The 12971-nt window shown below is 31.0% G+C and overlaps 1 protein-coding gene across 3 annotated transcripts in view; it reads left to right on the top strand.

Moving 5' to 3' along the window:
* Positions 1–12971, top strand: part of LOC129984502 (uncharacterized) — a 61357-nt gene that overhangs the window by 22276 nt on the left and 26110 nt on the right. For all 3 annotated transcript variants that reach the window (XM_056094393.1, XM_056094394.1, XM_056094392.1), the window contains exon 2: positions 11648–11819. In XM_056094393.1, the coding sequence (XP_055950368.1) occupies positions 11654–11819 (166 nt within the window). In that variant the 5' untranslated portion in view covers positions 11648–11653. The remainder of the gene's footprint in view (positions 1–11647; positions 11820–12971) is intronic.

Genomic DNA, 12971 nt, shown 5'->3' with positions numbered 1-12971 from the left:
ATACAAGAAAATCAAAACTATACTTTAAAAAAAATCTGATTTTGGAAATTTCATCTCATTTTCTGCTAATGAAAAGAATAATTAAAAAAAGAATAGACATTGTCAAAGAACAAGTATATCTATGTTCTGAAGGACCATACTCTAGTCTTTTTATTCTAACAAAGAATGCTTTCTTATTAGCTGATAGTGCAAATCTCAATGAGCAGCACTTATGTGGGTGGTACTCTAGTTTTCTATACTGGAGGAACCCTTTCAAGCTTGCAGTTTTTGCAAGGAACAAAAGAAACCACTAATGGTGGAAGCGCAAAAGAAAATTGTTCAGAAAATCTGCTAGATGGTTATTCAAATGTGCTTGTTGCACAGATTGTGGGGGCTCAAAAAATTGCAGCTCCTTTTTGTAAATCATGCACTTCCGAAATTATTGATGAAATATAAATTCAGGAAAAATTATAATTTGTTGCACATGATTTGAATTTACTATATTATTTTTTTGAAAATATTATCATCTTTATGAAAGTTTTAAATTTTTTTAAAATAAAAATTATCTTTGAAATGGACTGTTATTCGAAAACTGAATAGATAAATTTTTGAACTGAAAGTAGCGACGATATATCAATTGGATTTTGTATCGTTAACTCTTTGAGTTAGAAAGAGAATATGCAAGTTTTTTGAGAAAACAACGTTTGTCAGTATTGTAATTGAAAGTATTGATACAATGTCAGCTAGGATTCGTATTCTTGATTTTTTTAATTAGGAAACAAATAGATTAGATTTTTTGAAAAATAAATATTTATTAATTTTAGAATTAAATGTATTGAAGCTATATCAATCAGAATTCGCAACCTTCATTCGCTCAGAGCGATATAGAATATCTTAATTAGAACATTAATTCAAACGATGTTAAACATGCAGTGGATTTCAAAATTAGTAAATCTCGCCGTATTAAGAATTACTTGAACATGTGTTGTTTTCGTAAAATCGTTTGCAATTTATATAGATTTTTTAATAAAAAAAGAAACGGATTCTTTATACATTATATAAGTTAACAGAAATAACGAGATTAAGAAATCATTTAAAAGTAAATATGCCGTGTAGAAACGTTAGCCATATCAGATTAAAGAAAGAAAGAATTATATGCTTATAATGCTAAATTTTAACCAGATATATAAATATTACTTTTTCGCTTTTTTTTTTTTTGCCAATTAAAAACATTTACTCTTTTTTTATTGTTATTGGTAAAAGATTTCTCTCTAAACTGCAGATCCATTCAATAAGGCATACTCAACTAAGTAAAATAATGTGCATTATAATACAAACAATTAAATAACGCGCAAAGAGCTACGTTAAATTAAAGCTGATATTTCATCATAAAAGTCTCACACAATTATCAACCAAATATATATCACAACGCCATGGCTTGTGATATTTTACTTATCACTATATTCTTTTCCTATTTTATGTCTTGTTCTAGCGTCTGAATAGCACCAGATATATATCTTCCTTTCCATTGGTTTTTGGTGTTTGATTCTAGGATTTGTTTCCCCTAATAGCCCTGCAGGAAAGATGGAGTATTTCGTATTGCAGGAAAAACACCATTGCGGAACCTCGGCCCACGCTCTTAGCTGCTATTTTTAGAACAGCCCAATCGAATCGTCTCTCTTCCCACGCACATTGCGGCATACCAAGCGTGCCGAACTCACGTGGGAAGAGAATACTGTGGGAGGGAGAATAAAGATTTCTGTACTTTTCGGTTAAAAGGATTTGCGACTGGCATCCGGCGGGGGGGGGAGAGCTAACTAGAAATCGAAATTAGATAGACTCGCTGAATAAAAAAGGAGTTGTTAATCAATTTTTAGTAACACATGTGCGTGTTTCTGCCTGTTTAGGTGGAAAATGGATTTAAGGCCGGCGCCTGGGTGAGGTTTTTTTTTCTTAAATTAAAAAAAAATAGGGGGGAAGAGGAAGTAAGAAAAGACTTTTAAAATGAAGAAATTAAATAAAAGCGCAGAATTTCGATTAGGTTTTACCGTGCCCAAATACATTTGTTAAAGAGTGTTTTCCTGAAATTTCGCTTGTTGTTTAAGGATATTTTTAATGTTGAACCTAAGTTAATGGTGTTATGCTTGAAAACAGCGATTCATTTTTATTTAAAAGAAAGTACAAAGTCAATAAAATGAACCTTTAAATCGAAAAATATAGAATGAAAAATTAATATCTTTCTACATATTCTTACATTTAAAAATTAATATAGATACAATCTTATAGCTTAAATATTTTATTAATTATCAACCTTAAGGGCTCATAAACATTTTTGTGATAAATATTCATAACGGGATTAAGAAATTTACATTCTCTATTAAAAAGATAAATTAGGCATATGCGTAATAAGTTTATATATATATGTAATGATATCGCTTAATCTAATTTAAATTCTGATTAATTTCCTAATGTTTATCTTAATTTAGCCCATATTAATATCATTCTAAAATGGTCTTTTATTTCCCGATACAAAGAGCTTTTCATTTAATTACTTTTAAGAAACGCTCTAGAAAACTGATGAATTCAGCAGGATCTCACGCTCTAAGCGAAGAGATAAAAATTCCTAATACTTGCAACATTCCTTTAAAGATACCTAAATTTCCCTTTCCTAAGTCTACACATGTCAAAGAAATCTTTATCAAAATATCATTGTAAAACCACTGAAGGGAAAAAATTTGTTCTCTTCTGCTCTTGCATCGCGATGTAGACTGACGCATCTTTTATGATCGTTTCTTGTACAAATTATGCCTCCCGGGATGGAATAAATCGAATTTTTAAAATTTTCAAAAGCTTCTTCTATTTGATCACACAACTTCTAAAATATGTTTACAAATACATATTACTTTTATTTTATTAATGCATATTTCAAATCAAAATTTTTTACTGAACGCAACGTATTTGGCAAAATAGACTAAACTTCTTTGTGTAATTCTTTCAGGTAAAAAAGAATTTGATACTTTGACTTGCCTCTTTTAAACAAATGAAAATAGATCTCTGTAATAATGTTTTGTTGTCAATTAAGTGAATATGAGATCAAAAGGCATTTGCGAAAGATGTTCATTCACTCAATTCTTTCTTTTTTCTTTTCATTCTTTACATTCAAAATTTGTTGTTGTTTCTTATATCCCTTGCCATTGGACAAGCCCACTGTTACGAAGACGGCAATTTTAAGCCGGTGGGGGAGCGTCTCTTGCCTTTATAGTAGCGCCATCTAGGGCCAAACGTGCGACTTTGCTACTCACGCATCACTCATTCGCTTGCACACACCCTTTTTACAGGAGGGCACACTCACACATCTCACAGATAAAACAACCATGCCCAAATCGGGACTCGAACCCAAGACGCCCAGATCACGGGGAAGACGCGCTACCCCTATGCCAGGATGTCGGAATTCAATATTTAGATAATTTTTTAGTTTTAATTGTTTACTGGTGGAGTAATGGATAAGTAATGAGTAGGACTGGAGGTATCGGACAAGAAATTAATAGAATTTGAGGTAAGGGACAAATAATTAGTTGGACAGGAAGTAACGGACAAGTAATTAGTTGGACAAGAGATAACGGACAAGTAATTAGTATCGAAAAAATTAGATGTTTGCACAGAGTCTTAATATGTATCAAACCTATAATCACAAGGTTTCTTATGTAGAATTGTATATGGAATATGGAATGATCAATTCCCCGAAATCGAAATTTTACACAGACATTGCAACCAAGTCAAGAGAGGCGATATTTTAGTTATCTGGTCATTGTTCAGATTCAAAGATGCAATTATAATTAGACTAAACTTTGCAAAAATAATGAATTACTGTATTATAACAGCACGAATAACCATAGGGAAGGGTCTCCTCCAAAATTTCTCGCATACTCTCTGGCATAGATTAATACCCGAGACATTTACGAAATATTAACCTTTGGCGTGAATTTAGTATTTGGAGAATCCTTGGCGAATTATTCAGCAATAAAGCGCTGGCCTGCGTCTCATAACATCCGAAAATCGAATCTATATTTTAGATGTGTTTTTCCCAATCGATTGAAATAAAAATTTGTTAAAAAACTACAGTCACAAAATCCCATACCAAATTTAACATGTTTAGCTCATTGCTTTTTTGGGTAATCCTGATTATATGTTTCTGAAAGTACAAACTAATAGACGGTCAATTTCTCCTCGGATTTGGCTCAAAATTTGATAGGTTTCTACACAAAAACTTCGAAATGTGTTTATCGAATTTTATCTATTTAGCTCTCTTCATTTTGTATCATGTTAATTTATATTCAGACAGCCGGACGCTTGAGAAACTTCTTCTGAACAGAGTTTATACCAAATTTGATAGAAATCTGCAAATATGGTGTAAAGTCTGCATACCAAATTTCATCTGTCTAGCTTAAAGCGTTTTTGAGTTATCTCTGACACAGAAAGACAGACGGATATTTCCTAAAAATGTCGAACTCAGGCAGCTCTAAAGCGTGGTGATTCATCAAAATTTAGAGTTCGAATTTTTTTGACGATTACTACGATTATTTTGTCGTCATCGTGTTAAGTTATAACAGCCAGACAGATTTTCCTCAGATTGGATTTTGCTAAAAATTTGATTAAAATCTATAAATCGTAAAGATCGCATACCAAATTTCATCTGTCTAGCTCAAAACATCTTATAGTTTTCTTCGTCACAGACAGACAGACACTTTCCAAAAATGCGCTTTTCGAACTCAGGGAGATCAAAAAATTGGAGATTCGTCAAAATCTCGAGTTCGAATTTTTTTTTCACGAGTACAATATTTTCTCTATATTACGTATACGAAAATGTAAAAACGGAAGTTAAAAAATTATATTTTTCTATAAATCTACTTCAGCTATCCTCTGAATTAAAGAATTTTGTATAGAAAATGAAAAGAGAAACCTATTTTCATCACGTCCGGGTCACCACTTGTGGGAGCACGGATTGATTTCTCAACTTAATTTATTTCACTTTTCAATTCTGCATATGATTTAAGCATCTCATTTAATGCCGTCTGTCACGAAAATTTCAAATTATAAATTAGATGTCAGTTAGAAACAAAAAAAAAAAAAAAGATATGATTCATTACTTTCAAAAAAATACTTGCTCTCAAGTAAATGAGGTACTCTCTGAATTTAAAACTACTCCTTCGTTTACTGGAATATCTTTTATTTTTTCTTCTTAAAAGCTTTTGTTACGCTTTTGGCGTTGCGAAAAAGTTATCAACTCCCCTAGGGAATATCGGAGATACAACAATTTAATGCATATCTCTGAAAGCATAAAAGCTTTTCTTGATATATTGGAAAGCATATTGATGGATGCGGGTCTAAGGTTACTCGAGATTTCATCGACGCTTTTTCCTTTTAAAAGTGGATATTCATGTTTCTCTCTGAAGAAGATTTTTCTCTCTTACTCAAATTTCTTAAAATTTTAATTTCCTTTTTTTAATGTGAACACGAGATGTTCGGCAGTTTTAAAGATAAAATTGCAGATGGATAAATCTATCCCTATTTTTAGACGTTGCAAATTTCATAAAAAAAAAAAAAAAAAATAGCGAGAAGAGATCATGTTTGAAATTTAAATTTTCTTACTACGGAGTAAATATCTTAGATATGTATAAAAAATAAGGCAAAACTTATCCATTTTTATGAAAGATGTTATAATGGATTTATTTTTGCTTTTATATCATATATTTGGTATCAGTTTTAAAAAAATTATTTAAAGTTCATGTTATACGTATGCTTCTCGAAAATTTTAAATCTCTAATACTTTAAAATATGACAAATAAATACATCTTTACAATTACGAAAAAATTCAAATTAAATAAAGGAGTATAAAAAGCATTAAAATGAATTTGCACCGATAAAACATTTAAAAAAATTATGGTTTTTAAAAGAAGGCGAATCGTGATATTTAGTTTTTATAGTTTAGATCGATGTCATGTCAAACCATTTCATCCCTACTTGAAGCTTTCTTTTGCCTTTAAATGTAAAAAAAGTTTACTTTCAACGTTTTTAGTTAGTGGGTACTACTGTATCACTACCCACTATGTAATCTGGCCGGCAAGAATTTAATAGTGGTAGTGATACAGCAGGCTCTACAGTACCTCTCTTCGAATTTTTAAAGGTACGTCCGGGTCATTACAGGTGGGGGCACGAATTGATTGCTCGACTTAAATGTTCAGAGCTTCAAGAAACGGCTACGGCATTTTAACGAGAACAAGAGTTGAATTATTTTATACAAAAAAGAACAAAACAAGAAAAATTAACAGAGCAAGTAGAAGTAACTCTTTCGTGCTGCGAAAAAAATATATTAAATTCTTGGCGGTCAGATTACGTAGTGAGTAGTGATACAGCAATCCCCATATGTCCATCTTTACAAGTTATTTAAACAACACGTATTTCGCTGATTTTTTTGAAATTCGTCTCTGTCACATTTGCAAACTGGATTATCTCATTATACGTCACTACACAGTTATACGTCACTACACGGACGGTAATCGTCCATTCATGATCAAAAATTAATGAAAAAAATAAACAGCAATACTCGCGATCATGTAGTTAAATAAACTCGCAGTACTAGGCACCTCACTTTGATGCCTTAAAAAATAGCAAACCTCACCGCCACCTAAAAAAGTAAACCTGATGGTGGATTCCTCGATTTAATATTTTTAATTAATTCAGAACCGATGAAGATTAAAACGTAATATCGATGACGCATTGCAACGTCTATTTTTCATTAACAATATAACATAACGTTCACGAACCAGGTGGTTAAATAAGCTCGATGTTGTTAGCAAGATATCGGGGACTAGGCATCTCACCCTGACACCTTACAAATAGCGAAACAATACAAATGTACTATCTGCATTTTTTGAATTATGATTTTAATTCTGGACCGATGAAAGCTATGTCCTATGATTCACTGTACAATATTGGTTATGGTACTAAGATGGTAAGTGCGGATTTTCTAATGATTTAAAGCTCGTCATGGCCAATGGGGATTTCTGATTTCTTACATTGAGAGTGCAATGGTCGTTGGTCTCTAGAAAATCTGAAAATACTAGAGAAGCGACATTCAAATATTTCTACTCAACTCGACATTCCTTGATATTGTTCCCCATTTTTACATTACATGCAATACAACAATACATGTGGTCTTTAGAAAATCTGAAAATACTAGAGAAGCGGCATCCAAATATTTCTACTCAACTCGACATTCCTTAATATTGTTCCCCATTTTTACAATACATGTAATATTTGTAACCAGTTTCTTTAAGATATCTCTTTTAAGATGTCTCTTGATTCAGAAACTTCTCTAAAAGCATTATACATAGTGAAACATGTTTACTGCCGGAGTCCTGGTTTAGGAGTAGCACGTCTTCCCCGTGATCTAGGCGTTCCGGATTCGAGTCCTGTTCGGGCATGGTTGTTCTCGTCCTTGTGTTCTCTCTGTGAGGTGCGCGAATGAGCCCCCATGTAAAAAAGGGTTGTGCAAGCGAGTGTGTGTGTGCTATATTCATTTGAGCTAGAAGTCAGACTTCTGCCCTCGGGTGCTCAGGGGTCTTTACTCTCAGAACCTACTGCGCAAACATTTGGCTTAAAATAGTACACGACAAAAAAAAACATGTCTACTACACACTTAATGCACATAACTACCCCCCCCTTATAAAAACTTAGAAAAGGAGTATTTATTTCCCCACGCAAAATTTTTACTATCATCTTTGTTATGAAAGGATATTTTTTATTATTTCGAGTACTCATGCTTCCATTCCAATGCCCTTAAATTTCGCAATTTTTAACCCATATACTTTAGTTTTAAACAAATACATATTTTTTTTATTAAATAATGTAATTGTGCTTCATTAACAGCTTTTCCTTATTAAAATGCTTAGTAATCAGTTTTCTTTCTAATTCCCAAGATTAAAGATTATTTATACTTTTGGCAAATTTATGAACTAAAAGGGAAAAAAAGAAATCTTATTATTTAATTTGTTTCAAATTCTAAACATGAGTAAAAACTATGCACTTAGGTTTTGTGAGATTCTAGATCTGATATATACATATTGTATGACTTGATGTATTAAAAAACGTTATTTCAAAATAAATTTAATATTTAAATGTCTTTATTATTCCAAACTTTCTCAGAAGCTCAAGGATATTGAATAAAATGTTTCACTATCGAATTGCATTCGCAATATTGTAGAATATCGTAAAAACATTATTCTGATATTGCTTAAAAGAATTTTTTCTTTCATTTGCTTGGCTCTTCAAATAAAGCTGATGGCTCAGTTCCACCCGAACGGTTATTATCTCCTGGGTGACTTGCGCAGCTGCTGCCACTTTTTTATTGATCAATAAATGTTCCCGATTCCAGAAGTGCCCTCCTGTTTCTTCTTTCATTAAATTATTTACGGTAATGTACTCTTCGCATAAAAATAACTCCTATCGAGTTAGCTTACATTGCTTCAACACGCAATACATTACAATGTAAAGAACGGCGACTACGCACGGAAACGAGAATCGGCAGAATATTCGTTTTGCTAAAAGAATACGAAAAACGTTTTAAAAAAAAAGTCTCTTTCATAAGATGCGTTTCCAGTGTTGCTATGCAACAGGTTAAGTGCTAAAAATGAAAGTGCTCCTGTACATTACAGTTTTTTTAATAAAAAAAAATGTGAAATAATTGAAAGATATTTTTTCCATTTGAATCAGAAAGGAAAAAAAAATTATATTTTTTATGTTATTATATCATTATTTCTAATATAAATTTTGTATTATTATTTATATTAAAAGTATTATATAAAAATGAAATATTTAAAAATATATATGTAATGATATTTTAAACTCTTAATTTAATCCATTTTAATTGTCAAGATTTTATCTTAATTCAGCCCATTGTAACTTCATTCTAAAATATTCTCTTATTTCCTGATCCAATTCCACTTTCGGTTTAATTCATTCCTCTGTAAAAATAATGCGCTATCAGTACTACGTATCAAATGAAAGCGATATCTTCGGTTGTCCTTGAAAAGGTGTCAAAGGTCACCACGTGTATTGAATTGGCACCTGGCCAGAAATCCTATGTTATATAAGACTAGTGATCATTTGTTCGTCCCTTTTTTGCCTTTTTTCTTACTTCTGCTTTTGTGTCACACTGCGCCTTCTTGTAAATAATCATGTTTGCTTCTCGAGAGAGAATAAAACGGAATTAAAAATACCAAGTCTCTTCACTGCTTCGAACCTGCATTCTACTTAAATCAAAAATATGTTATATATATATATATATATATATATATATATATATATATATATATATATATATATATATATATATATATATATATATATATATTATTTGTTGTGAAGCATGCATGATGCAGTTTGAAGACAATGAAGATACTTTTAATTTTGTGACGTCGTTTTATTTCATTTTGAAGAAGCAAGCATATGTACAAGCGATGAGCACACAGAGAGGAATGAGGAAAAAGCTCTTGGACATTTTATCCCTGGTCTTATATAACCTATGATTTTGATAGGGAAAATACTTCTTTACAGTGCTAATGTATTATGAGATTTCGATAGGGATTTTCGTTATACGGGTGGACAAGGTAGGGGAAACACAGGGAGATTTTAAAAAAGAATTTGCTTGATCAGCGGTATGTTATCTCTTCACGCGTAGTGTGGGAAAGTTAGATTTTAGCTGACTCAACAATTTAACAAAGCTTCTCTTGAATTAATTAAGTAGAGACAGTGGAATTGGATCCCGAAATAAGAATATTTTAGAATGAAGTTACTATGGGCTAAATTAAGATAAAATCTTGAAAATTAATTAAATTGAAATTAGAGTTAAAATATCATTACATATATATATATATATATATATATATATATATATATATATATATATATATATATATATATATATATATATATATATATATATATATATATATATATATTACATCAGGGATAAAAGGAAAATGCTAATTTTTGTGTTATAGATAGATTAGGTTTGGAAGTAATTATTGCAAAGTAGGAAAGATGATAGCTTAGAGAGGGACTAAGTAGATACAGACACCTCGGGGACCCAGCTTAGGCATGGTAAATTTTTGTCTACAAATGAACTAAGTTTGCAAGTAGTTACTGCAAGGTAAGAAAGATAATAGCTTATGGCTTAGAGAGGGGATAAGTAGATAGTAATTCCTTAGGGGTGAGACTTAGGAATGATGATACTAACACATATGTTAAGAATTAAAGCCTTTTAGGAAGCCATTTTTGCATCGTATTAGTTATCATTTTATGCAATGGTTTCAAAAAAGTATGAAAATAGTCTCGTTAAATACCAACTCTGCCTCACTCTCCTTGACCAGGTTTAGAAGTAATTACTGTCAAATAGAAAAGACGATGACAAAGCAATGTATGAGAGGGAAGTTGGTAAATAACGTGTTGTTGAGAGTACTGGAGGTAATAGTGTTGCTGAAAAGGAAGTCATGAAGAAACAGTTACTCATGCTTATTTATGATGTACTTTTAAAAATGCATATGTACATTAGCAGGACTGCCAAGCACCGGGGGTTTTGTAAAAATTGGGAAAGCACAAGGAATTTAAAAATCCGCAGGGAATTTTGAGACTTTTCCTGGAAATGGGGAAATGCAGGAATTTTAAATTTCTAAGATTTTTTTTTTCATATAAAAAATTCCAATTTTTTTAAACATTTGGAAGAATAAAAGATCTTTGACATAGTTCTAAAAACTAAAGACCACCATTTGAGAAATCTCATTCCTTTCCTTTTACTTAGATCAGTCCAATTTCCAAAATTAAGATAAAATAACCGTTACTGGAATAGTGACTACAGCTACTTGAATATTAGTGGAGCTATTGAAATTAAATAGGTACTTTTTACCAGAGTGTTTTATATTTGTGAAGTATATTACAAAATTTTTTTTTGATGTCATTTTAAAGCGGATTCTATAGATAAGAATTAAAGGAGGGGAGGCGGGGGGTATAGTTCTTCTATAAAAGCTAATCCATATGTGTTATTCACACGCTTCCTTTTTTTTTCTGTATATAAGAACAAGGAAATCATAAGGATTTTTTTTTCAGATCTGAAAGGTAACACTGATTAGATCTCCAATTATCCAACTCCCTAGGGTTATGAGGTACATCACATCACATAATGAGGTACATCATATCACATAATGAGGTATATCACATCGCATAATGAGGTACATCACATCACATAATAATAAAACTGGATCATTCGAAGTTTTATAAATGGTCACTTCCTACTCTTCCTTTTGTTTTAAAAACACTCATTTTATGCCTCTTATTCATATTTTTGATCTCTTAGTGTTGATCAGTACTTTCTAGATACCATATACTCAACACTTTAACAATTTATTTCAGGAAAATCAGCCTAAGATCAAGAATATTCAATATGTTTTGAGATGAATTTCAGAATTTCTTACTTGGTAACATAAAATCATACACTTTGTATAATATGAACACATACATATTTGAAGTTAATCTTGTTCTGCATTTGACGTCCTTGATTTACCTCCATCTAAAATTCTTTCTGAATATTAGTAACTTTGTTTTTCTTTTGCAGGCCATCATGGCGTCAAGACAAGCAGCACTGCAGCTTCTTGCACTCTTCATCTTAGCAGCTGCATTCTCCAGCTTCACGCTGATTCATGCCGATGATTCCTCCAAGTCAGATGAACACGCGAGCAAAGAAGTTTCTGCATCGGATGACTCCAGCGCTCAGGAGGACAGCAAAGGTGACAATAGCTGTTTCGTCGTTTAAAATTACAAAAGAAATTATAACGGACTTAAAATTTCCTAAATCCAATCTAGGGGAGGGGTTGAAAAAAATATAGCGGTTTTGCAAAAACTCCCTTCGTATTTTATCACACATGAGTAGAAGCAGATTTGGCGTTGCCATTCGAGTATCATAACTATAGCAACTGTCGGTTATATATTTATATATTATTTGAAACATTTGAAAAGTAAAAGAATAAAAAATCAAATTATTCTGAAATTAATTAAACTTGATTAACATATAAATTTATTGGTATCTGAATAAATAATTAAAGTATAAGTATTTCAATAAATTATCAAAGTTTAAAATATGAGTTAATAAAAAGTCTTGAAGAAAAAATTTCCCTTTATTTCCCTTAACAGTATTTAAGATACTGTTAAATACTGTTGTATTTAATAACATATTCTTATAGTAACAATTTTTTGATTAAATGATAATTTTTTAATGGCATGTAACATTTAAATACGTAATTTACATATTTACGATAAATAATCCATAACTTTTGTCAAGTAATAAAGCTTGAGGATGCTCCACTTTTTTTAAAAATTTTTATTAATTTTTTATTGAGATAATATTTGTTTTGAATATTTTGTGGTGCGAAGTTTTCTTTGAGATCCTATATTCAAATTTAAGCTCTTTTAAAATGTTCTTCAAGAAATCATCAGTCTTTCAAAATGATTTCTACGCGGTATTTCATCCAAGCTTTATTAAATTATTTATCTGTGGTTCTAATTCGTACACGTAAGCTTCAATGCGTTTATCGGTTTCTGCGTCAAGGCTTCAAAGACTATCATTCAATTTATTAAATTGTGAAATATTTTTAATTCATTATGTTTTGGTATTAAACTCTAAATAAATATATTAGAAACTTTTAAAAGGATTTAGTATCTTGATGTGCTTTAATAAAATAACTTTAAATGTTGTGGTAATTAATAAAAATTACAAAATTAAAGCAAACTTTCATGAAATAATTTTGAAAAGGCTTTTTAATTCTGAATTCTGGTTTCTCCCCTGCTATTTTGTGATTGATATATTGATGAATACAATATTTCGCATTTAAATATCCTTTCTCTTTTTTTTTTCAAAGTAGAAGATCATATGTAATTGTTCC

The sequence above is a fragment of the Argiope bruennichi genome, chromosome 9 (genome assembly GCF_947563725.1).
Source record: "Argiope bruennichi chromosome 9, qqArgBrue1.1, whole genome shotgun sequence".
In the NCBI taxonomy this organism is placed as follows: domain Eukaryota; kingdom Metazoa; phylum Arthropoda; class Arachnida; order Araneae; family Araneidae; genus Argiope; species Argiope bruennichi.
The sequence above is the reverse complement of the archived record's forward strand: the minus strand, read 5'-3'. Positions and strand labels throughout refer to the sequence as shown.